Here is a 27,162-nt window from a genome sequence, read left to right as displayed (position 1 = left end):
GAAAGATAAATCATGTCACAATAAGGAAGCAGAAGCTCACCCAAAAAGACACACATCTTAGTTAATGTTGCAGGAGCTGGAGTCCAGCCCGTCTAACACGGGGTTAACTGCACGGTACACATCCTTGACAACTCTTGAAGATCTATTGGTTAACACTCACTCACTCACTCACTCACTCACTCACTTATTTTAGATTCACTGATTACCGGAACATGCATTTGATTGTGGAATAGTACCAGGGGAAAATATAAATGAATGCAAACCCCACAAAAAACAGAATCTCTGTATTATTGATGAGAGGAAATAATGCTAACCAACGTCTTGCTATTCATCCCATCAAGATAACTCTGCTCTGACATTATATGATGTCTAGACTTCCAGTGTGGATTGCAATTGTTTCTACAATAATCAGTAAATTGATTGTTTTAACTCTGAATTACCACCTATTGTTTTTTTTCTCCAACAGCAAGAATAAAGTATATAATGAGCTTGGAAACCCGTCCACTCCGCTTGGTGTTGAGTATCTCAGTCTGTCACATCGAGTCCCACTGGGGGCTTTCCTTCCATGATCTTTATCTGTTTTCAGCTGCTATGCCAGAACACGCCCAGAAAACTGTGCGCCCTTTTCCTTGTGTAATGACAAGCCCACTTCAGTTACAGGAGTATCGAGCTCCTTGCTCCCTCGTTGGCAATTTTTTTTTGCTTCACTCTCATGCCAATCCCTCCACGGTACAGGTCACATTATCTCAAAACACTGGACAGTGTGGACATGCTTTGAAACCCGGAGGCTTGTAAACCTTTTGAAGGACTTCTGTGGCTGACTTTGTTTTAAAACTCCCAATGATTCTGTGAGTATTTCATCCACACTATTACAGTTATCACTCTTAAAACAGCTAATTTCTCTTAATGCCTCTTGTGAGTCATTATTTTGTGTGGCACTGACAATAATTCACGCCGGTGAGGGACTTCCTTGTCTGTTTTAAATGATAAACTCTGCTGAAATCCTTAAGTTAGCACACTGCAAGATACGCATATATTGTTTAGGAAACATGTACACTGTATGGACATGAGGTATGTGGGTCACGCTTTTGTGGAGTGAGAGGAACTCTCAGACCGTGAGAATGGCTGGTGTAGAGGAATTACTTGGTAACTTGCATTGCGGGTTGGGGCATGCAGACTCCTGGGAAAAGGTGCAGCAATTTTTGGAATGGTTTGCCTAAAGCTGGATATTTATTTTTCTTTTTTTAGATAAGACGAAGTAGAATTGCTCTCTACTAATGGGTTTGAAATGGAAAGATTGATCTGTCAGAACTACCAAAGTGCTACTCTGAGCCAACGAAAGGTAACTGGATATATGTAAGGAACCAGGGATTTGTTTAGAGTTATCGCCATGAGAGATTGTGGTTGGAAGTGAAGAATGAGGGGGTAGTTTCGATTGTTACTCTGTTCAGAGGCATGCAGACACCACTAAAGCTCACACCCTCTCCTACGCTTTCAGTAGGATTGAGTAGAATCTGTGCACTCAGAACAGAGGGGAAGGCTTTGAAATATTCGGTGAGAAAATATGACGATACATAACAAAAATCCTGAAATGAAAAAAATCCATAAAAAGAGCAATTGCAGCTGTTAGTATCTTATAAAGAATGTTTGAATATGTAACATAAGGAAGAAGAAAAAAAAATCCAATCAGCTGGTTAATCACCTGCTGGCATGCCTGTAACATCAGACATTAATGCTTTTCAATGTTCAAATCGTCACACTGCAGACAAACACTACACCCCACTCACTTTACACCTTTCAGAACAAACTATATCCAAACTGACTGGAGGATGCTCACAAGATGAGCACTTTAACATTCTTTGTGCAAACTGCCACACTATCAAAGGTGCAGTAACATGTTACAAGATTTATTCAATGACACATTTTAAAAGATAATAATTTGTATTTCGAATGTCATGTTTATTACTGGTAAAATGGTCTTGTGAGATCAGAAAATGTCATCAACCTGGTGTTTTGTTGTTGTCAAAATCATGAAACCCCACACATGCTATATCACTACTTTATGTTCTCAAAGTACTAAAATGATTTCCAGTCTCTCATCACAATATCAATGTAGGAATTGGAGTATCCTACAACACTAACACACAGAGGATCATCAGGATGACATAGCAAAGCTGCCAAAGATATTTTCTTTGACCTAAAAAGGGGTTGTTCGGTCTTGGCATAGCACTCTGACAGTTGGCTGCTTTCCCATCTACTGTAGGGGATCTTTCACACTCGGTTCTTTCTGGTCATCAACATGCAGCCTCTGGAAGAAGCTTTTCTTGTCATCGACAAAACGAAACAGGAAAAAATATATATTTTCTTCAGCAGTATGTTCTTTATGAATGTTATGGCTTAGTCCTTTAAGATAGTCGATTGATTGGACTAACAAGAACCATTTTAACAGTTTTCTGATATATACAGTGGGGCAAAAAAGTATTTAGTCAGCCACCGATTGTGCAAGTTCTCCCACTTAAAATGATGACAGAGGTCTGTAATTTTCATCATAGGTACACTTCAACTGTGAGAGACAGAATGTGAAAAAAAAATCCAGGAATTCACATTGTAGGAATTTTAAAGCATTTATTTGTAAATTATGGTGGAAAATAAGTATTTGGTCACTTCAAACAAGAAAGATCTCTGGCTCTCACAGACCTGTAACTTCTTCTTTAAGCTCTTCTGTCCTCCACTCGTTACCTGTATTAATGGCACCTGTTTGAACTCGTTATCTGTATAAAAGACACCTGTCCACAACCTCAAACAGTCAGACTCCAAACTCCACTATGGCCAAGACCAAAGAGCTGTCGAAGGACACCAGGAAAAGAATTGTAGACCTGCACCAGACTGGCAAGAGTGAATCTACAATAGGCAAGCAGCTTGGTGTGAAAAAATCAACTGTGGGAGCAATTATCAGAAAATGGAAGACATACAAGACCACTGATAATCTCCCTCGATCTGGGGCTCCACGCAAGATCTCATCCCGTGGGGTCAAAATGATCATGAGAACGGTGAGCAAAAATCCCAGAACCACACGGGGGGACCTGGTGAATGACCTGCAGAGAGCTGGGACCAAAGTAACAAAGGTTACCATCAGTAACACACTACGCCAACAGGGAATCAAATCCTGCAGTGCCAGACGTGTCCCCCTGCTTAAGCCAGTGCATGTCCAGGCCCGTCTGAAGTTTGCCAGAGAGCACATGGATGATGCAGCAGAGGATTGGGAGAATGTCATGTGGTCAGATGAAACCAAAATAGAACTTTTTGGTATAAACACAACTCGTCGTGTTTGGAGGAAGAAGAATACTGAGTTGCATCCCAAGAACACCATACCTACTGTGAAGCATGGGGGTGGAAACATCATGCTTTGGGGCTGTTTTTCTGCTAAGGGGACAGGACGACTGATCCGTGTTAAGGAAAGAATGAATGGGGCCATGTATCGTGAGATTTTGAGCCAAAACTTCCTTCCATCAGTGAGAGCTTTGAAGATGAAACGTGGCTGGGTCTTCCAGCATGACAATGATCCCAAACACACCGCCGGGCAACCAAGGAGTGGCTCCGGAAGAAGCATTTGAAAGTCCTGGAGTGGCCTAGCCAGTCTCCAGACCTCAACCCCATAGAAAATCTCTGGAGGGAGTTGAAAGTCTGTGTTGCTCGGCGACAGCCCCAAAACATCACTGCTTTCGAGAAGATCTGCATGGAGGAATGGGCCAAAATACCAGCTACTGTGTGTGCAAACCTGGTAAAGACCTATAGTAATCGTTTCACCTCTGTTATTGCCAACAAAGGTTATATTACAAAGTATTGAGTTGAATTTTTGTTTTGACCAAATACTTATTTTCCACCATAATTTACGAATAAATTCCTTAAAAATCCTACAATGTGAATTCCTGGATTTTTTTTCACATTCTGTCTCTCACAGTTGAAGTGTACCTATGATGAAAATTACAGACCTCTGTCATCATTTTAAGTGGGAGAACTTGCACAATTGGTGGCTGACTAAATACTTTTTTGCCCCACTGTATGTTTATTTGAGGCACGGTAGAACAGTGGTTAGTGCTCTCGCCTCACAGTGAGAAGGTCCGGGTTCAAATACCAGCCGGGGCTTTTCTGTGTGGAGTTCGCATGTTCCCCTGTGTGTGCATTGGTTTCCTCGATGTACTCTAGTTTCTTCCTACAGTCCTTGAATAACATTGACCGTTGGTCCATGAGCAAGACCTTCAGCCCCCATCAGCTCCCTCCGAGCGCCGTGCTGTGTGGCTGCTTACCGATGGGTCATTAGGTTAAGAAACTTCCCCTCTGGGGACTAATAAATAATAAATACGCTCCCTCAGAATCCCATTAGACAAATGGCTCATAGTTTATCACAGTTAAGCAGTCCTGATCTTTAGCCATGAAAATAGAATTCAATTCAATTTAATTCAATTCAATTTTATTTGTAACGCGCCAAATCACATCAACAGACATCTCAAAGCACTCTTACAATGATAGAGGACAACAGAACCCAACTAAACCCTTCCAAAGCAGCAGATGTAATAAGCAACAGTGGCCAGGAAAAACTCCCTCGCAGGAAGAAAGGTTCATAAGAACTCCGTCTTCAGGAAGAAACCGTGGGGCGGACCCTAGTCTCTGGGAGGGCGGCCATCCGTCTTGACCGGTTGGGGGGAGAAAGTACATGGGATAGGACAGGGAGAGAGAGGAATAGAAGAGGGAGAAAGAGAGTGGCAGACAGGCGAGATAAGTACAAATACTAAGAAAAGTCTATGATGAGCGTTGGGTCATTAGGTTAAGAAACTTCCCCTCTGGTGACTAATAAATAATAAATACGCTCCCTCAGAGATGATAAATACGCTCCCTTAGAAGATTGTATACTGAAGCTACATCTTTCTGGTTAACAAGAATGACGTAAATTCCCTGCCAGTCAGTTTCCAGTTCACATTTTTTTGCCAAAAGCTCAATTTAGCTGATGGATTACAAATCAAATGGTTTCATCCCCACCCGTATTTCTCAACCACTGTATGGGCACATGGCAGATAGAACATTTTATTCATTTAGTTTGCCGTCCAGCTTACACTAAATCAGTATTTACCATATTGTCCAATGCATCGAAGGTGGCACTTGCCAGGCTTTCATGGGAACTATGAAGCCATTTAAAAAGAAAACAAGGTCGCCTGCAAGTTTCTGTGACTATCATTGACTAACATTGTTAAAAACAAGACAACATTTGAAATAATGAAGAGACCATTTAAATCAATGTGGAAGATGTGTTTCTATTAATAATTTCAGTCTTGGGTGGCACATTAGACTTGTGTACTTTGCTAAAATGGATATAACTGATGAATGTGTGTGTCAAATGTGATTTTTTTTGCAGCATAATTTGAAAGGTTTTCTTGTGTTATACAATTATCTGCAACACTAGTGAAACACAGTGAAAGGAGGGCAGTTAATTAAATATCAGTTCCTTTTTAAGCACTGTATTCCAAATGACCCATCAGTACAGAGCAGCACTCCAGGGGGGGGGGTCTTTCTCAGGGACCCCCAGTGAATGTCTTCTGCAGCACCTGGAGGAAACCCACACACACACAGGGAGAACCAGCAAACTCCACACAGAAAGGCCATATTTGAACCCTTGACCTTCTTGCTGTGAGGCAAGAGCACTAACCACTGCGCCACCATGCACCAGTTTCATAAGAAGTCTGACATCTGTTTACCCCACAATTTAAGATGATTTGCTTTCCTCAAAGGAAAATCTCCAAGTGACTCCTTCAGACCAGATTTACATCATAGTGAAAGTCACAGTTATATTGAGATACATTTTAATGATCGCAAGAGAGTGTGAAGTGTGAAACGCTCACTTTCGAAAGGACTGAAGTATTATGCAACATTGTCTGGTGCATAGGTCTCCATTTTCGCACTTTCAGAGTGTCACAAGCATGACCATGTGATTAGTTGGATGAACTGTCTGGCTGAGGGACATTGTGATGTTTAGTTCCTAAAACTCACAGAGTGAAGATACAAAATAAGTGAAGCTTGTGTCGCATTGATTTAGAGGTCCTTGTCCTGCTGTTTCCCTCCCAAAGGTCTCTCTCCTGCCCCACGCTTTGACAAGCACAGCTATACAACGAGTGTGACTGTCACAACTCAGTAAAAACAAAGAATCTGATGTTATTGACAAATCGACTTGTCGATCGCACTTTCCTGCTCCCAACGCAGAAATACCTTTAGTAGTGCAAGTAACTGGACTCAGCACCACCTCAGGGCCAGGAATACAACTTGTTCTTTCATGACATCATGATCATCTGAATATTGCTTTGTTTTTAGTACATTTGCCCCCTTTGGCAAAAATTTAGAACACAGATGTATTATTGTTTTATTTAGACTTGAATGACTGGTGTCATGGTCAAGTATGTAAAGAGTATACCTTGATAGACAAGCCAACTCTTTGTATTCATTATTTTGTGGTCTTGTGTCTTTGACAGCTGTCAGCCAGAGGCATGATGTTTATGGACTGTTCATTCAAAATTTCTCTAACCAATAAGCCAACAACCTGTTAAACATGTTTTCACACACAGGCTGTTTCTCGGTCAAATAACTAATGAGGCCTTGGAAGCCAAAGGTCAGAGCCGTTGTTGCATCATGTGTCCTGTTCTTGTGAAGATGACTGTTTTCATATTTGCCACAAGTGTTTAGCTGGACCCAATGAGGAAATGTATGAGAATACTGCAGACAAAATCAATGAGACATTCCTCATTCATCTTTATGTTTGGACATACTTTGATGAAAATACCAGGTTATTTGTTGATTCTCGGGTGTCTAATGGTTAGTGTTGTGGCTTCCCTGAAGGTTACTGCTCTGAACTTAGTGTTGATGTAGAGTTCTTTGTGGAGTTTGCATGTTTACTCAGTGGCTGTGTGGGTTTCTGTCTCCATATTATCCCTGTGTTGTACCATCCTGGGAGCATCCTGCATTTTATCCTGTGTTGGGTGAGGCCCGTTTCTCAGCACTGCTATCTGGATAAAGTGGATAAAGAAGGTAGATAACTGGATCTTCACTCTGATGGATATTGATGGGTTTGTACAGAGAATAACTTGTGCTGGCTGGCAGAGGCATAAAACCACAAAACAGTATTTCTATCTATCAAACCTTGATTTCGTCTTCCAAAGTTGGTCAGTAGACTGAGAGCTTGAGTGCCGTACAGTTTATTAAAATGATGGGTCACGTCTTTGCTCAGTGGATCTGAGTTTCCAAAATAAAAATATAATACGATGTGTCTCAGTTCAGATACTATTATTAATTCCTCTGCATTAATTTAGTCCTCCATGCTTACTTAGAACACTTCTCAAAGCCTCAAACATCCTGTGGGCAGTGTCAAGGCTCTGTGGTAACCCTCTTAGTGTTCAAACCTTCCTACCGAACCATGAAGTTGATGTGAAGTTTGTGGGTTATCTACCAGTTGTTCTAGCCAGTCGAACGCTTGAAAAGGGAAAATAATTTCGTTTATATAGCATTTTCCAACTGTTTCCGCAGTCCCTACAGTGCTTTAAATTGTTAATCACATTCACACACATACTTGCACACCAGTGGTGACTGCTGCCATACAAGGTGCTCAATCCATCGACTGGAAGATATATGGGGCTCACTTTCTTGCTCAAGGACATTTCAGCATAATGACAGTTGGTGATGTGGGATCAATGCAATATTTCCATTGAAAGACAACCTGCTGTATCAACTGGGCCACGGGTGCCTCAATACAAGGAGTAGCAGAAAAAAGGGCTGATCTTGGCACTCACAATGTTGTACTTCAGTAAGACATTCATTTCTCCTCCACACAGTAAGTAAGAACCAGAACATGTTTTTTTTTCTTTTGTTTTTTACTGCTGTGGAGGCGTGGATTGTCGATTCTCAGCCATTTGCCTGGTTCAGTAGTGTGAAGAATACCAAAAATACATTGAGTGAAAGAGCTTTGTTGGCTGCAACATTGGCATAGTTGATGTCTTATCTTCACGTTTTTATGTCACACATAAACTATGAGGGTATACTGTAGTTGGCTGCCTCTGTAATAATCATTCTAATGAAAATAAGTGAGAAAAACAGTCTTACAATGTCACATTTTGTCCTCCATATGTTTTTTCTTCTGTCACAATGTACAATTTGGTATTCACAGTTGGCTCATGTGGCATTTATTAGCTGCTTATGTAGGGTGAATGTGGCCGAGAATGAAACATGATATGTTGTCCTAACCCTCACGGTCAGGTCTGTTTGTGGTTTGTAAAAAGAGATGAGAAGCCTGTCCTGAGAGCTGTTGTAATCTATTATCAACACTGTACAACTGTGACTTGATGAGCACAGAGCTGCCCTTCTTTAGGTTTACACAGAAGGCCCTGAGCATCAGGCCAATGGGAATACACACACACACACACACACACACACACACACACACACACACACACACACACAAGAAAAAACATGGTGACACACTCAGAGAGGCCTCTCTCTGAGGGACAAGACTGAACCATGGTGACTTACTATGAGAGCAGCACTTAACAGCGGTGGGTGGAGATGGATGACACGGCGACAGTCCTATTGCTTACTGGTCAAGTAGAGCGCAGCATAGATGAGGTACATAAATATTTGACCATGTTACATATGCAGTGACACCTGTGAAAATGGCATTTTACCTGCTACATGACATCATGATGCAGTAAACATTAGATGTTTTTTTTGGTGGGGGGCATTGAGGTTAATGATCCTTTTACCTTACAAGCAAAGGAATCTCTCATTGAACTCTTCTTACTTTACACAATAATCAGATTTTCCATGTTTCTATGAAATGGTATTGAGTTTGTCTTGGATTTTTTTTTCTTTCCACAGCTGGAGCATGACTACTTATATAACCCACATTAAGCTCCCTTTCAGCTATGTGTAATTAGTGCTGGAAAGAGTGTGCTTAAATGGTTAATGATTAAAAAGAAAGGATTCATGTTTACTTAACAAATGTGCCCTCATGGCACTGCTTCTTCCTGATATGCTTCTATTTCCACTTGCAGCTGGTAAAAATCACATTCATAGCTGAAGTAAAAATAACTGAAGTCATTCCCTACATATTTTCCTTGTTGGCATCAACAGTCTTTCATAGCAGGCTGCAGCTCTGCACTAGCAGACATTTATTCTTGATCTATTTAGCAATAGTGTTTAAAAAAAAATGCCCATGCCCCCCCCACTTCCCCAAAGTGCTGATGTTTTTAACAAATTAAGATTAAAATGAATTAAGCAAGCCAACCTCAACGACTTTAAATGTAATCATTTTACGGTTTGTGGAGTTTTAGGACCCAAACATTGACTGACTGCAAATGAGTAAGAGATGGTTTATTGGAACTTGTGGATCCATGGGAGCAGTTAGGGGCTGAGTGGGGGTCAGGCAGCTGGAGTTGAGAACCAGAGATATAAAAACAGGGAAACACACACTGAATCTGAACATAGGAGGAAAAACATGAGTGAGCAAACACGAGGTCCAAAAAGGCACAAAAGTTTCTTTTCAAAACACTGAGCTGGCCAAGCATAATACCACTTGGGTAAAAGGGCGATCTGATGATGAGAGTAGAGTGATCCAGAGCCTTTATAGAGGAGATGATGATGATGATGATGATGATGATGATGATGATGATGGCTCTCAGGTGTGTGGCTCAGCTCCAGTGCAGGGCATGTCGACTCCGCCCACCACACAGACACAAGGTCATCAGTCACGGTCCAGCCAGTCAAACTATTCGCATTTGATATGATGTTGGCTGTTTCACTTTTTCCACTGACAAAAAAAGACATCAAGACCAGTAGCCAGGTGAGGATAGAGGGGCAGTGTGATTCCGCTATAAGTTGTATTGGAAGACATGTCAAACATGGAAGAGAAAGTGTGGCGGTCTGGGGCTGTTTTACTGGATCCAGGGTTGGTGACTTGTACAGAGTGAGAGGCACCCTGAACCAAAATGGCTCCCACAGCACTCTGCAGCGCCGGGCACTACTCTCTGGTATGCACATAGTTGGCCAGGGGATCATCCTGCGGTCACATAATGACCCAAACAAAAGTCCAGGCTATGCCAGCAGTACATCAGAGGAAAAAAATAAAAAACATGAGATGGTGAGATTGAAAACATGGAGTGGCCAGCACAGTCTCCAGACGTGAACACAATCAAGCTGATTTGGGATGAACTGGACAGAAAAGTGACAGCAAAGCATCCTACAAGTGCCACACATTTATGGGAACTTCTGCAGCAGTTGAAAAGAACTTTCTGAAGGATATTTAACTTCCATTTCAGAAAGAAAGCCACACGTGTGTTCAGCAGAATAAGGGAAAAGCTGCTTGGTGACCTGATCTACATTAAACATTCTCAGACCATCGTCACATAATGTTGCATTAAGATCAATGGATCATTGTTTAAAGATCCGTTCTTCAGCAAAAAAAATTTTTTATTTTGCCACAAAAATGTGTTTATCATCCCAAGTTAACTTCAAAACTTGTGATATGTTTTAAAATCGTAAAACATTCAGTGAAAACATTGCACAGTTACAAGAGGCGTGTCTCTGCAGGGTTCACCGTTATCTTGCCTCTGGATATTATCATCTACATTTTCCCATTAGTTTGGCTTGTGTATCCTACCAAGTGCCTGTCTACACTGATAGACTGTGGTCGGCAGCAGTCTCCCTGCCACTTGAGCTCTTTATCCATTAGCCAGATTCGTTGGTATTTCATTATCTAAGTGGGTGAAACCCGGCTCTCACCCACTACTCCACTGAACCACAGGCTTTATGTCCACTGTCCTCCCCTCTAAAGGGTGGAATTAATATTTCAGTTTGAGCTTCAAATATGGAACATTTCTCATTAAGAGCCATGTTGTAACAATGTTACACGTTTCTCACTCAAACGTTATATAGAAACTGTCTTCTTGGATGTAGAGTACTGCAAACAGCCATTCCTTGGCTCTTGAGTGGAAACTAGGCTATTGACTGAGCTGGTGTCAGATTTCTAGGCTGTTGCCATTCCTGTCGCTGACACTCTGGGCTGAGCATTGATTTTATAAAGCAGAACTCCAGGACAACATTCAAGGCTTTCAGGACCATAATAGATGTTTTGGCCCAGTGTTCGGCCGTTAGAAGGTTACAATACTCCTGCACAAGCTTTGATTTCTGAGGACGTAGTGGATGTAATGCTACGACACGTTCTGAGTTCCAGGAATAGCCTGGCTGCTCTGCTGTGGACTGTGATTGCTAAAGACTGAAAGCCAAAGATAAGTAAGTTGGGCATTTTTCTTCTGACAAGGAGAAATGGTAAATTTGTCTTGACGGGGATCATCCAGCTGCTACTGTGATCAATATTTTTGTTTTTTTAATACTAGTTGATTATTCAGTCATGAGATTATTAATGAACTAGATCACAATTATTATGTAGTAAACAAAAACGAATTACTGGTTGCATTTTAAATGGAGAAGAGGCGTATTGATTACAAACCACCTTGAGAATGCGTGATGATTAAAGGCATTATTGATCTCCATGCTCTGATGTCATTGGGAGTCGCTCCCAACAGCTGCTGTATCAGTTACTTTTTTATTAAAGGCAAGCGTGCACTGAGTGCTCCGCACTCAATCAATTTCTTTTTCCCTTCCATTTCCCTTAAATTTATTTTGGCTGCGTTTACACTTGACAGGCTTGGATCAATTAAAACCAACTTAGGTGCAAATGCTCTGTTTGTTTGGTTCATTGACGGAGGTACAAACACTATATGAACCTGGTATTCTTCAAACACACTCTGGTTCCTTTGAACAACTCACATCAAACATACTGTATATGAATTGGTGTGTAAGTTATGCATTTCCAATGAGTTATAAAACATGAAAGCAGAACAAAACTATCTTTTCTGCAATTTGCTTTTCATCAATTTGGACCAGCACAGACTTGCAGGCTTGGTTTTTGTTGGTTGGTTCTCCTTGTGTAGTTGTAAATCATGACATGACAATGGAATTATTAATGCTCTGTTTTAACCAAATGGTCTACAGATTACACACTTAAATAATTGAATTGGTTTAATTTATCTTAATACTATTTTTAGACACGCCTTCGAAATGTTTGAGAGAAACATCTCTTAAATTTCCTTCCAGCTCTTTCAGCGTAATTGTATCATCATAAATCAGTGACTGCAGTGCTGTGTAGTAAAACAGGGTTCCAATCGTCAAAGAAGATGTATCTTCTGTTGGACATAAATGCAGTGCCTTTTAAGGCTCACTTAAGAAATTGCTTATATAAGAAATTCAGAAAGCAGGGAAAGTTGGCTGTAATTTTATTTATTTTTTTCTTGGTAGCATATTGAACTGGACATGAGCCAGTTGTTGTTAAAGAGACTGTTTGGATTGCCTGTAATAGTTTCCCTTTTGAGATACGTCTGGATCTTTCCATGCAAGTGATCAGCCCATGTTTCTATATACAGTACGCAGCAACAGAAGATAATTTAACAATAATATATAACCACAGTAATACGTTAGTGAAATCTGTCTCTCTAGCAGGTCATGTCATGTTGGAAAATCTGTCATTGAGGAATCTTTATAAATTAGATTTCACTGTGACTTTCTTATCTGCAGCACTCTGACAGGATGTCATCACAGGTGGGGGAGGAGCCTCCGTCTCAACGAGGCCAAACGGATAGTCGTCTGAAGAGCAAGAAGCCACCCAGCCTTGTGATCGCTATCCCTCCACCCGAGGAGATGATGTCCCAGGGCTCCACAAAACGGGTAGGCTGTCTTACCTCTGATTTGTTTGGTTTCCTGTGACACTCGTTTGTCAGAGTTTTTATCACGTGACCAAGTGTAGCCTGTCCATGTTAAGTCAATACAAATTTCTCCAAGATAGATTTTGGATGTAGTCTGACTAAATTTCACTTAGCAGTGATGTGTGCGATGAGTTGGCAGGACTCTGGGGCTCCAGTGGAGAACTGAACACAGACAAAGCTGTAAGGTAACAGATTTATTGACTGTCAGTGGGGGTCGTGGTCGGCAGAAAGAGTGTTGGTGTAGGTTGGTGCGGAGAAGGCACAGCTTGTGAGCTGAACAGGCTGTGTGTTGAGTGGTTGTCGGTGAATTTGGCAGGATTTCGAGTTGGGTTGTTTTGTGGCTGGAGACAGGCAGAGAACACAGACTCTGAAGAGTGGCTGGGCACGGATCCAGGTTGTACTGTAGCTGTAGGCAGACTGGGGCTGTTGGAAGATCTTTTCATGCAGTTCCACAGAAATACACAGGAACAAAGCAGCCAAGAGTACTACTACCACACAGGCTGAGAGTACATTCTGGCAGATCAGTGTATATAAAGAGGAGGCTCGATTGGTGGATTGCTGCTCATGAGGGTAATTGGACTGATGATCACGCCAATGAGGAAACATGACCAAAGCCACAGGGAGAGGAAACACAGTGGAGGGGACAAAAAAAAAAGGGAAATGAAGTCCTATTATGGAATTGTTTGTTTGTGTTTTACAACCACACAGAAAACAGCGACTACTGGAGAAAGGCAATACTGTTTGGTTGAGCTGAGCATATAGACGAATTGAGAACCTCATTTCAGTTTATTAGCATTTAGATCATCACTCTTTTCAATCTATTTTTTAAAGAAAACTTCTCAACTAAAAGCTTCTTTTTGGGAAACTGCCAAACTGTAGTAGTAAGTTTGATTTGCCTAAACGTGAGACAATGACAGTAAATTGCAGCTGCAACAATGGGCCAGATTATTATACACTCCACATTTCGATGGCATCTCCACACTCTCCTCCCCGGTCGATTGGCTACTACACTTAGATTTTAACCTGGGGGAAAGCGTGGTTAGTGTGAGGGGTGACAAGCCAGGCTATTGTGTTTAGTAAACAAGTAAAACCATGGATGGAGTTGCCAGCGGAGTATCAAAAGTACACACAATATTAGGTAGAAGTGCAAATGCTTATGTAAAACAAGACCCTGATTCAACGTATTTACTTAGGTAAATGTACATTCTGAAATATATGCATGCTCAAAAGTATAAATGTATTGATACACAAACCAGCCATTGTCTTTACAGCTTTACCCAGTTGAGGGTAACGTGAATCTGGGGCCAATTCTAGCTATTTCTAGGTGAAGGTAGTCCATCACAGGGCAAGCTCAGAGCGACAAAGAACCACACAGAATCACAATCACACAAGTCACCGCTTAACCTCACGCACATGTTCTTTAATTGTGGGAGGAAACTGGAATACCTGGAGAAAACCCAGACACACACAGGGAGAATGTGCAAACTCCACACAGAACTTTTTAAAATATAGGCTAGGCTGTATTTAATCCCACAATCTTCCCACTATGAAGTAAGAGTGGTAAACATTATGCGGAACTTGTATGGCGGTGTTGGAAGGGGTGAATCATTTGGACATAACAGTTTTTTTAATACTATGTTGGCTGGCATAGACACACTATCTCTACCATTAGTAATGGCTCAGGTGGTGATTCATAAATAAATTCTGAATACATTCTAAATAAAAATGAGTGTCATAACCTGATTAGACTCTATATAAAACTGAATAAATCCCATGTAAACATTTTTTAAAAGAGTTTTATATTTTAAATGTACACAGGAAGTCTTCTTATTGGATGATAATTACCATGAATGGGTAGCTCTTAAATTCAGCACTGTTTGCACCTTCAATGTTAATGACTCTTACCAGCATGAGCCTTTCACAGAAACGCTGAATCCTCATTTGTTGACGGTCATATTTGTTTCAAGCCAGTTTTAAGATTGTACAGAAACAAAAGTACAGAAGTTTGTTTTTTAATGAAACCAAATAACAAAAAGTTTCAGGAACAGAAACTGTACTGAAATACTTTGTGGCGCTTCTGACAGCTGGCTGGACGGTGTTTTCATATTATGTGTTTAAGCTTACTAGTGGAGGTAGGTTGGCCCTTGTGTACACTTCATCAGGTAGATATTGGTCTGATTGCCTATTTAGACTAATAGCTCTCTCTGTATTATCTTAAACAAAAAGACTTGGTTGAGGGACTGATTTACTTTAGATAGAGACTCATGTTCATTAATTGTCAGAGTTTACACAGTTGCCAGTGTGCTCCAGTCAAAACGGCTCCTAAAGGTAAATAAAAAAAAAAAAAAAATGAACTTGACCATCTGATGTTTTCTCCCATTTTACCTAAGTATATCTGCACATTGCCCCATAAGTGAGTCCGTAATTGTGTAAGATCTGCTATTCATGGACACACTACAACTTTGGGTGTAGATGTTACACATTGAATTTAATTTTAAATCATTCGCAATTTTCTTTTACAAGCTTTGTTTTCACTGACAGTGTGTTCAGTGGCAGAATGTCCCAGTTTGACCAAGCTGAGCTTAAATCCTGGACATAAGGCTCGCTCACATCTTGCTTCAAACTCCATTAGCTCTCAGAATGACAAGGCCATTAGCCTTATTGAATGCAGAGTCACTGCAGGGTAAGATAATGGGCTCTCTGAGAGATCGCTACACCCCACAAACCCCAAGAACACTCAGCTGCATGCACAAGTGGTGTTTTCCTCCTGGTTCTCGCAGCAGTGCGTGACGGTACAAAATATTGACTGAATGTAGCTGTGACCACAATAAATGAGGACTTAATCCAACTGCCTCATTACTTTATTGCAGTATGTTGATTATTCCTGAGTACTGGATTATTTTTGAGATGTGTTTTTTCAGGATGTTTGATACATTCATGAAGGTCCTGTTGCGATTTATTGGGTTTTACAAAGTTAACTTTAAAGACTACCGTTTTACAATTCTACAACTACTGCAGATACTCCATGATTGTAATCTCTCTCTCTCTCTCTCTCTCTCTCTCTCTCTCTCTCTCTCTCTCTCTCTCTCTCTCTCTCTCTCTCTCTCTCTCTCTCTCTCTCTGTCCAGCCACTGCGGCCATCTCTGAAAAACAGTACCAGTGGTCAAGCAACTGGCTCTGTGTCAGAGAGCGTCGGTCCTGCTGGAGATGGAGGTTTTTTATCTAGAGACAGAAGGTCAAAGTTCGGTAGACAATCGTCACTTTCACAAAGCATCCGCAGGTCAGTCATTGTTTGCTTTTCTTTTTTGTTGCCTCACATTTACGGTCAGGTCAGAGTCGGGCGAGACACAGTCGAAAAGATAAACTCCTAAAAGTATATCAGTCAAACATTTTAACTAAAATGTATTATGTAAAGAATGACACTGCCCAACTTTCTAAGGCACTCATTAAAATGAGTGTAATTTAATTTGTAACCATCATTGTTAAAGAATATTTCTATACTTTTAAGTCTTTGAGCCAATAATAGGGTGCACCATTATATTCCCATTTTACAAGAAACCATCATGCAAAGTGGAGTAAAACTGACCAAAATCATACAGACGTCACCGTTTCTAGTTAAAGCGTTCTCTTGATTGGCTTTGTCCCCATTTAAAGACTCCCTATAAGTTACACTTCATACACAATTATTGAGACAAGTCTTAATTTGTATGCATATTTTCCAACTCAAAGCGATGTAATGCCTATTGGATCAATGATACTAGATCATGTTTATTTGTGTAATGAGTGTGGCGTAAGGAGATCAACTCAATATATCAGATGTGTGTTATTATGAGGCATCTTCTCCTCCTCAGGCCAATAAAAACATTCCACAGACTCTGCAAAGTCAAAAAGTCTGGCAAGTATTTCAGAGGAATGCAACTGTCTTACAAATTATTAGGCTGTGATCACAGAACCATCAAACATTTAGATGAATGATGAATGTCTAAAATTGATGATCCAATATGTAGCTACCAGGAACTCATTATTCTCCAGTGCTGTCATATTCTGGAAATACAACCTGCCTGGAGTGTCCAGAGGTACAAGGGGCTCAGTGCTCAGACATGATCAACTTAAGGAAACGCTGAAAAACTGTCTCCAGGATGCACATCTATCCAAATAAATATTGTTCTGTTTTAGTTTAGAGATCAAACTTGAAGCTAAATGAACGTCTGGTGAAATTGACAATATTACACAAATGGTAATTGTCAGCTATTTGTTATAGAAGCCCTGATGTTGTTTAAACTTTTCTGTTGCTCTCTGATCTAAAGCTGCCCCCTAAATCAAACAAAGAATGTGCTCAGCAACAGATTGTTTACAAGTATATTAGATTGTATGACATCTCATACCTCTTTCTGTTCTCAGTCTTTAAATGCCTTTGAATGTTTGAAATAATAGTAGGAGGGCTCCTTCACTTCCCACACTAGCAAATCGTTTCTTTCTGTTGTCACTGAACGTGACTGTACCCGCACTGTACCCGCCATGTTTCTGGCCCTGTAGGAACACCGCCCAGTGGTTTGGGGTGGGTGACGACTGTGAGACCAAGCAGCAGGTATGGCACAGGAAGAGCCTGCACCACTGCAGCCAGCGCTACGGCAAGCTGAAGGCCCAATACAGAGAGCCCGAGACGGCCTCCAGCATCGACCAGAGCCTGGACTCACCAGGCACTCACAAGTTGCCCAAGGTATGCCGACATGATCAGAGTGATGCACAAAGACAAATCAAGCAAGGTTATACTCTGCATAATCAGCAAAGATGATTAAAAAGTAGAGTTAAAAAAAACAACAACATGTAGACCTGTTGGGTTTCTCTCTGTAAAAAGCTCCTAGAAATTACTGTTTTATTTAGTGCTATATGAATAAAGTTGAATTGCATTGAATCGAAGCAAAAGGAACACAGCGTCGGGTTTAATAAGATCTTTTTGTGTGGAGATGCTTCTTAAGATGCTGCGCAGTGACAGACGAGGACCATCTGTGACCCACATAAATGTCTGTACCTTTTGTCCCTGTCAGATCGTTCCAGTCCTTCACTGGTCCTATTCTCTAAGCTGTGCATGTTAGTTCCTGCACGCTGCAATGCCATGAATTAAAATAGAATACAAATAGCTGCACATAATTTACATCTCACTCTCAGTAAATGTATTCTTTGCACAAACATAAATCTCACAGTCACATCTGAGTGACTTTCAGATAGATGATTCTGTAAGTCTTTCTGAGAGCAGGTGCATATCTTGTGAAAACGGCAGCTTAATAGCTTGTGGCAAAGTTCCAATAATATTATTTAGATTCCAGAGACTGACCCCTTCTCTGTTGTGGGTAGATTGTGGACCCTCTGGCACGGGGACGAGCTTTCCGTTGCCCAGACGAGGTGGACAGTCGCTCCCCCAGGACACCTCACACCGCTCCAGGGCTTCCTCCCACTCCAGGCGTCACCTCCCTCAGCTCCTTCACCAGCCAGCGCTCCGGATACAGCCGCTTCCCCCGGCGGAAGAGGGAGTCCGTTGCCCGCATGAGCATCAGAGCTGCATCCAACCTGCTGAGGGTGAGTGAAAATACAGGAAAACCCCCGTGTCTGTGAGAGTATTTGTCAGATAGAATAGGAATGGTTGGTTTATGTATTATTTGCAATATTTTTTTTAAACACAGTAGACACAACTTTATTAGCACTTAACAGTGTCTTTGTTGATTCTCTCAAGTTCACAGTGTGAGAAATATATAAAATTCAAGTACCAATAAGACAATTTCCACAATCTAAGGCCTGGAATCTACAGATATCTGCCATGTTAAATGATACAAATATTATACTAAGAGTTGAATTGATTTAAGTGTTTTTCTTTTCAGATTTAGCTTTACAATCCTATGATAACAAACACCCCATATCATTAAACAATGGCAGCTTTTTATTGAAGTTATAAAACTATGAGAAATGTTTTTTTGGTTTTTGTTAGTTTTTGTTAGTTTCAGTGTATCTTCACCCATTTTCAAAGGTTTAGTGCAAAACAAATATGGAGGCTATCTTTACCTGTACATAAGAAGACACACAGTGCTGGTGGGAATTGTCCTGCTCTGTGGCGTGTCTGTGTGCTCAGGGTCGGAGTGGCTTGGCGGGCTCACAGACTGGCCGTAGTTTTCCCCGGAGGAGCTTTGCAAGGCCCAGCTGGATGGATGAAGACACTGTGGATTCTGCTGATGCATCGGAGTCGCTATTCTTCAGTAAGGTCAGCAGATACTCTCGCTCCACTATCCTGTTTGTGCCTGTCCAGCAATTATTGTCTTGATTCTTTTGAAATGTTTAACTTTTCTGCTTTCAGTCCCTTCCTTAACCACCTCATCACTTTATTCCATATACCAAGTGTCGTTTATTTCTTTTTAGATCTCCTCTATGACCTCTTCAGCTAAACGGATAAAAAACAACAACTTTTGATATCTTGGTGCTCATAAATTCTCTCCCTCTTCTGTACTTTGTACAGGTTGATGCTCACGATGAGTTTTACTCCATGGCCGACGATGTCTTTGAATCACCCCCTATATCAGCCTGTGTTGGTCAAAATGACACACCTGACATGAAGTTCTCCAGCCTGTAAGTAAATTAATTAAGTAAATAAGATTTTCTCTTGTGGGCAAAGAGAAAGAAAATCCCTTAATTTGAGGAACCTGATTATTTATGAATGAATGAATAATAAATAAAACAAAACAGATATTTAGAAGTTTGCCAAAGTGAAACACATAGATTCTGATTCCTTTTTCGTTTGTCTTCAGTTAACTTAAATGTTTTGCCAACTTCCTTACATATACACACCGACCAATCATTAGGGATACCTTACCAGTAGCAGGTTTGATCCCAGGAACAACTTAACTCATTCATTCTTTATAATTGGTGGCATTGATTCTCAAAGATTTAGATTTTTGCACATTTATTGGCTGAATATGACGTTCCATGATTATTGTATCATAATATTTAATACATGTTTTGGTGCACATTGGAGAAAACTCAGCAGTTTAAGCTTCCGTCAGTGTTCTTGCCTCATGCTCAGTTCTCCTACCTTTCACCTCTCCCCTCCCACCTCCAGTAAGGACATATCCCGGACCCCCAGGACCCCCATCACAGTGCTTGACAAGAGCCAGCATCGCCGTGGCGGTCGCATCGCATCCCAAGTGAAGCACTTTGCTTTTGACAGGCACAAGCGTCAGTATGGGATGGGCGTTGTCGGAAAATGGCTGAATCGGAACTATCGACGCAGCCTCAGCAGCAACATCCAGAAACAGCTGGACGACTTCCACAGCCACAGGTTTGACACATAACCATAAATTAAGAAACAGAACTTGCAGAGATACTAACATTACACAACATAAAAAGTTAGATTTGATCATATGTGTATGTAAGAGTTTTCAGTTGATTTAATTCAATTCATCGTTTCCTGCTTCATTGTAATGTCAGACCAGGACTGAAAGTATGTGCTTTTACCTATCTTATTTGATTAATTTCTGGTTTATGGCTGTATGTGTGTTTTTAGGCCCTACTTCACCTACTGGATTACATTTGTTCACATAGTTATCACATTGCTGGCCTGCTGTACGTACGGTTTTGCCCCTGTTGGGTTTGCACAACATTCAAAGACTGAACTGGTGAGTGATGCTTTAAAATATCTCTCCTCTTAAAGTGATCTGACAATTTCATCATCGTAAAACTTTTTTTTGGTGACTTATTGCATTAATTACAGTTACTATCGAGAAACTTTTTTTTTTAATCCAGTCAAACATAAAGCACAATGTAATTTATTTGTCTGTTCACCTTCACATCAAATTGTTTAAAAGTGTTGAGTTGTTTCTCATGAGCAAGCATCAGAAACATTTTTTAACTGTGTGACTCTGCTGCCCTCTGCAGGTGCTAAAGAACAAAGGCATTTATGAGAGCGTGAAATATACCCAACAGGAGAACTTCTGGATCGGTCCGAGATCTGTGAGTCTCTCCCTGTTTTAACTGTGGAACTGAACTGATGCTCACATTAGATGTTTGTCTTAATATCAGAATCCAAACTTCTCCATAGAATGAGCTTCTGACTGAGATCATGAATGGACTTGTGTGTCATTGGTTGCTTTTTATTATCTACGTTGATGCAGGCTCACAAGCTTCACCTTTCTCAATTTGTATTTTCATGCATTTCCTTCCACTTGCCGTTGTTTTCACCAAAGAGCAGCTTGATTTTCCCACAACTGTTCATCACGGCTTCCAAGTTACATTCCTGAACTTGTCAAGCCGATTCCTGCATTCATGAGGTTTAAAAAAAACCTGAGTTTTATTGTAGGGTGAAATCACATTTCTGTATTTTGTAAAATGAAATTCGGCACCTTGATCAGACTGTATAACTACTAATGTATAGACTTAAAATGATACGTACAAGAAATGCATTTCCCTTTTTTAATGTTCCACTGTGTGTGTGTTTCATTGTTTCTTCTGACATTTTCCTTCGGCTTTCAGGATGATCTGATCCACCTGGGGGCAAAGTTCTCGCCCTGCATCCGACGGGATCAGCAGATAGTCCGTCTGATCCAAAGAGCCAAAGACCTTGAAAGGGAGTCTGGCTGCTGCGTCCAGAATGACAACTCTGGATGTGTGCAGACGCTCAACTTGGACTGCTCCGTATGTGAACAATCCTTCAGCATTTTGTATTAATGAAAAATATGTGAAGAAAATGTTCAATGTCTTCATATCACCAGCTACCATGTAAAAATAGAGTGAGCTCTCAAACAGACACAAGTTCATATATATATATTTTATTCCCATAATATAAAAACAGAAAATGTATCTACTCGCAACATCAAAATAATTTTATTCAGATTAGCGAATACATGCTATGTATCAGATGATATTTTCCTATTAACTTTTTTTTTCCCCCAGGAAACCCTTGCCACCTTTATTAAATGGAACAATGAGCTAGTGGACATCAGGAGGTCTTCTGGTTCTGTCTGCCACCAGGATCCCAGGTTAGGATATAACACTGTGCCTCATCAAAACAAGAGCAAGTCAAACAAACATTCAACAGTGAGTATGAATATATTCAAGCAAAGCTGATTTTGTTGGTCTTGCTGTGAGCAGAGTGTGTGAGGAGCCCGCCTCTGCAGAGCCTCATGTTTGGCCAGACGACATCACCCAGTGGCCGGTAAGGGTGGCACTGCTAAATCAAATTTACTTATCCTTCTTGTTCCTTCTATCGGATCTTTGTCCATAACGATTAAGATTATTTCTCACTATTTGTCTTTTGCCAGCTGTGTACGTTTCCCAAGAAGTGGAATCACACAGGTTACAGACACATGGACTGTAACATCAAGGGGCGGCCGTGCTGCATAGGAACAAAGGGCAGGTGTGAAACATTTTCCCAATCATCTTGGCCGTTGCTCATTTTGTGACTTGCTCTGTCATGTGGGGAAAAAAATTATTGCTTTTTGCTCGTCCCTTCTGTAGATGTGAGATTACAACTAGAGAGTACTGTGTTTTCATGCACGGTTACTTCCATGAGGAGGCCACAGTCTGCTCACAGGTAGCGTGTGCACAGTCATCATGCACCTCAGCGTCATTGTTGTGTTCCTGTATTACTGACTGCTCTGTTCCTACGCAGGTCCATTGTCTGGATGATGTGTGTGGCTTGCTGCCCTTCCTCAACCCTGACATTCCCGATCAGTTCTACCGTCTCTGGCTCTCTCTCTTCCTCCATGCTGGGTACGAACTGCACCTTCCAACTGTGTCCAGACAAACAACAGATGTTTTCAGTTTCTGCTTTTGCATGATTGGAAACACGGTTGTTTCAGGTTTTACATATATTTTTGTTCATTTTTTGCACAGTTGAAGCATCTTATAATACTTGTCCTGCTTATCAGTGATGCAGCCTTTGCACAGCAGCAACACTAAAATGCACATTTTCAATATGTTGTGAGAAAGATTAATGAGTTTACAAAGCCTAAAGGCATTTACTAGTGTCTGGTTTCTTTATGTCAGCAGTTTCAGCATTTACACAGAATTAAACATATCTAAATGAAGCCTCAGTACTCGTGAGCAGTTAACTCACATGAGTACTTAACTACTTAGAAATAATACCAAGCACAAAGGACATGCTGAAGTTTTAACACAAGCAGGCAAACAGGAGCTTTCTTTATCTCTTTCTCTGCATCCAACAAGTGTAATTCTAATATGTTTGATGAGGATAAAGATCTTTACAATTGTGATTATTGTGCAAAGATGGGTCACCTCCAGGCTTATATATCCCTGCTTGTGTGTGTACTGCAGGCTGTTACACTGCGTCGTGTCAGTCGTGTTCCAGATGACCATCCTCAGAGACTTGGAGAAGCTGGCAGGCTGGGTCCGCATCTCCATCATTTACATCCTCAGTGGCATCACTGGTAACCTTGCCTCAGCACTGTTCCTGCCCTACAGAGCGGAGGTGAGCTTTTAACATCAGTGCATTCATACACATCAGCTTTATGGCGTCCACTTCAACACATTCTCTTTGTGTTTGTTTGTCTGAGCAACTTGTTCTGACTTGGTAACAGATGTATTTTTAGTAACATGACATTAGCAGGTAGAATTAGTTGGCTTCAGTCCACTACTGCTGCTTGTTTATGTGTCACGTGCATTTGGTTTGTCATTTTTTGTTTGTTTGTGTTGTTTGATGAATGTAAACTGTTTGTGTAATAAAAATACACAGTAATAGCCTTTAAATACACAAAAACCTTTACGTGGTAAATATATCTTATTTGCAATCATTGTAGCAATATTGAAAACTGTGACCAAAACATACAATGAGCTTTTTGTGTCTCGTAGTTTAACTCATTTGCAAACAAACAGTATTTAACAGTATATTAATAAATTCTATGAGTTTTTCATATGTACTATGATATTTCTATGCACGAATACGCCTGTAGGAACAGATACTACAAATGAGTTTTTATGAATTCAGTCAAGAATGTCAAAAGAAGGATTTTTCCTCCGTTACTTACACACTCGAGCTTTGATGCACATTCACTTTCACTCAAATATCCACACCGCTGCTCAAATCAAGGGTGCACAGTGATATGCGAGATAAAGCTCTACTCCATGTATATATTTGAGAATACTTCCTGATTGACAAACTGTTTGTCGTTTTTTCTGTGTAATACAAAGTAAACGCTTGATTACACCAGTTTTAGCTGTGCATTTGCTCAAAATAATCCTGAAATGTCAAAATGCCGTCCACCTCTCAGGCCCCGACAGATCATGATGATGTTACGAGAAAGTGTCACCTTTTCACTGTAACTACAGTCCTTCACCTGCTGTTCCTGCTCTGTGGCTCAGCTCAGCTCAGCTTACAGCTCATTTACTGGAAGAGAGTTTCCCCTGCTGGAGATTATCAGAGCAGACATGAGTGTCTGAGCATGGAGGGGAAAAAACCCACTCTTGTTGCAACAACAACAATAAATGAGCTTAAGTCACCAACTCACATCAACATGTCAGAACATTTTATTCTTGTAGCACAAATAACACAAATGAATGATTACATTATCTTTTTGCTCTTTGATGCTTGATACCACAGCACACCTGCACTGTTAATCCACTGCTTGGTGTTCAGTCTGATGTGCTGATGGAAACCTGAAGCAATCCTCTTGGCCACTAAGATTAAGTGTGACAGAGAAAGTGGCTGCTGACTCAGCAGAAGCTATAGTCTGTCTGAGGTACTGTATGTATGTTTCCAAAAAGCTTTAATCAAGTTAATGCTCTATTTTTTTGTATCTTCCTTTTTAGAAATAACCCACATTAGACACGAGTTTATGTCGAGTACAAATTGGTGGAAAACCCTGGATGAACATGTGACAAATGAACCATCATTTCTAAAGCCTGAAACAACAGCAGCTCTCCTGTAGAGTCACTCTACTCATGTATAACTTTGTCTGTTTTTTATTTAATGTTTAATGTAACAGGGACTGACTGTGAATGTGAAAAAGGTCCAGTCTGGATTACCTACTTGTTTACTGGCAGGTCTGTTTTCCTCCTGGGTGTCCCTGTATAGCCCACTTCCCCCTTGAGAGATTAGCTTAATACCATTGTGTGGGCTGACAAAGGCCGGTGCTGCAGCACTTGGTGAACGGGATTACAGTTTGTGACAAAAACAGACTTGCCTGTTGATGCCTCTTGTGTGCTGGTGCTAGTGAGCACGTTCATCCTAACACACGAAACAGTTGCTCTGTCACGTCATACGCAATCAAACTGCACATGTAAATCAATCACTTTTAAGCTTCATTGCCCCCCCCCACCACCTTCACCTTCACCTTCCTTTCTCTTTAACGTCATTGATGACATCGGTTTACTATAATAGGCAGCATCTACCATACTTGTGCCGAGCAGAGAATCCATGTGAAATCTGTTCTGTTTTGTTGACCTGATCTGTTTTCATATTCAGAAGTCGAGCTTAATTGCTTTCATCTACTTTGAAAGACATGCCATGACGTGAGAACTAGAAATCCCACCATGCTGCTCTCCTCGTCAGCGACCAGCTCACAGGCCTTCACGCACCAGGAATAACCAGAGGAAGCACATGCAAGGCACAACACGGAGCGGTCAATCCACTTAAAGAGGTGGTTTAAATAGATTATCCTTTAACTGTTAAATTAAGGAGCCCCTGCGGCTCGAGCAGAAACTGCTTAACCAACTGTGGCTGGGATGATGATAACTCTCTCCAGTGAAGTACAAACCTCAGCGAGAGATACAGGCAAGTGGAGTTGGAATTACTTAAGTGATATTATTTTATTTAAAAATGCAAATGTGTCTCTATTTGAGTGATGCTCAATACAATTATAGCTGCTTTCCAATGCTGAGATTGGATTGTACTAAAAGGCAGCGGTTGGTTATATCTGCATCCAGTTATGTGGTCACACTGATGCTTTGACACCAGTTCAAAGAGCAAATGAAACAGCAAGTATTTATTCCCTCAATCTTATTAAGAGATAATGAGATTGAGGGAATAATTACTTGAATTATGAATTGAATTATGCATGTTTCCAATAAAGAGTCTCAAATCTGTCAGTGCTGTAACATTGTGAGATGTTGGGTTACTTAGAATCATAAGAAGAGATTATATGCGCGTCACTTGCCAGGAAGAATTAGACAGAGAAAGACAGTCTGTCTGGGAAGGCACTGGCAGGAACCATGTGACCAAATAGAACCATGTTACAGTACATACCATCCTGCCACCCAGGAAAACGTCCTAATGTCTTCAGAGTATAGCAGGTTCATCTGCACATTTAGTTTGAATGCCGTTGCTCAATATGATTAAAATGATTGTTACTGAACTATTTGTGCCGATTATGTTAACTGATTTGTGAAGAGGAGATGCACAGTGATGTAGTGATTAGCACTCTGGCGTCATAGCGAGAATATCCCTGGTCCGAGTCTTGGTTGGTCTTGACAGCCTTTCTTTGTGGAGCTTTCATGTTCCCCCTGTGAATATGTGGGTTTTCCCAGGCCATGTTTACACATACCTGGGTATTTTAAAAACAACTGTGATATTTCTCTGTGTTTGAGCCGCACATTTACACATAAACGCAGCTACGACTCACTATAAACATTGATTCCTGAAAACTCCTGCCACAGTGGAGATCTGGATGAACTCCGTCTCTAGATGCATCTAAAGGGGGGCAGAGATTTGCCTCACAATTTTTTCCATAATTCTGATTGGCTATTATGGCTTAATGCTTCTCGTCGCACTGCCCCCTACAGGTTTGGAGCTGCTCATAGCAGCTCTGAACCAGGTGTATACTGGATGTGGGTCTGTGTCAATGAACAAGCGTTGAGGGGAAATATTTGTTCTTGTAAAAACTTGGGTACATGTAAACGTGGCCTCTGTGTACTCTGGTTTCTTCCGACAGTCCAGGTATTTGCATTTGCGTCTATTTGGTTACTCTTCCAATATTTTATTTTCATTTTACATTTTTCTTTCAAGACAATACAGTACAAAACAACATGGCTCAGATGCATAAATTGTTACCAAATGAGTATACACAAGAATATAACAGAAGGGATGCAGAGAAAAAGAAAAGGAGTCCAGTCAGCAGCTGCTGTATCTTGATCTTTTCAAAATGAGAAAGAAATGGATTCCAAAAGTGGGCAAAAGTGTTCATGGAGCCATGACGAAGTCTTTCCATTTGTATTAGATACAACATGTCAGTGACCCACAGCTGGAACGAAGGAGGAATGGGGGACTTCCATTCTTTCAGTATTATTTTTTTTGCAACAATTAGACCCAGTTCCA

The 27,162-nt window shown here is 40.8% G+C and overlaps 1 protein-coding gene across 2 annotated transcripts in view; it reads left to right on the top strand.

Annotated features, from left to right (window-relative positions):
* The window catches only part of LOC308110115 (inactive rhomboid protein 2-like), a 36,793-nt gene that overhangs the window by 3,471 nt on the left and 6,160 nt on the right, over window positions 1–27,162 (top strand). Inside the window, exons 1-17 of one of the 2 annotated variants that reach the window (XM_080464207.1) lie at window positions 653–848; window positions 12,664–12,813; window positions 15,980–16,131; window positions 17,388–17,571; window positions 18,207–18,428; window positions 18,976–19,104; window positions 19,357–19,466; window positions 19,957–20,175; window positions 20,401–20,512; window positions 20,772–20,846; window positions 21,366–21,527; window positions 21,786–21,871; window positions 21,984–22,047; window positions 22,154–22,248; window positions 22,350–22,425; window positions 22,504–22,604; window positions 23,169–23,322. In XM_080464207.1, coding sequence (XP_080320333.1) covers window positions 12,676–12,813; window positions 15,980–16,131; window positions 17,388–17,571; window positions 18,207–18,428; window positions 18,976–19,104; window positions 19,357–19,466; window positions 19,957–20,175; window positions 20,401–20,512; window positions 20,772–20,846; window positions 21,366–21,527; window positions 21,786–21,871; window positions 21,984–22,047; window positions 22,154–22,248; window positions 22,350–22,425; window positions 22,504–22,604; window positions 23,169–23,322 — 2,079 coding nt within the window. In that variant the 5' untranslated portion in view covers window positions 653–848; window positions 12,664–12,675. Of the gene's footprint in view, window positions 1–652; window positions 849–12,663; window positions 12,814–15,979; window positions 16,132–17,387; window positions 17,572–18,206; window positions 18,429–18,975; window positions 19,105–19,356; window positions 19,467–19,956; window positions 20,176–20,400; window positions 20,513–20,771; window positions 20,847–21,365; window positions 21,528–21,785; window positions 21,872–21,983; window positions 22,048–22,153; window positions 22,249–22,349; window positions 22,426–22,503; window positions 22,605–23,168; window positions 23,323–27,162 lie in introns of those variants that run through there. The other variant, XM_080464206.1, reaches the window with a different exon arrangement.

Source organism: Lipophrys pholis (assembly GCF_963383615.2).
Source record: "Lipophrys pholis genome assembly, chromosome: 5".
NCBI classification, from domain to species: Eukaryota; Metazoa; Chordata; class Actinopteri; order Blenniiformes; family Blenniidae; genus Lipophrys; species Lipophrys pholis.
Note: the sequence above shows the minus strand (reverse complement) of the source record. Positions and strands in the feature narration are given on the sequence as shown.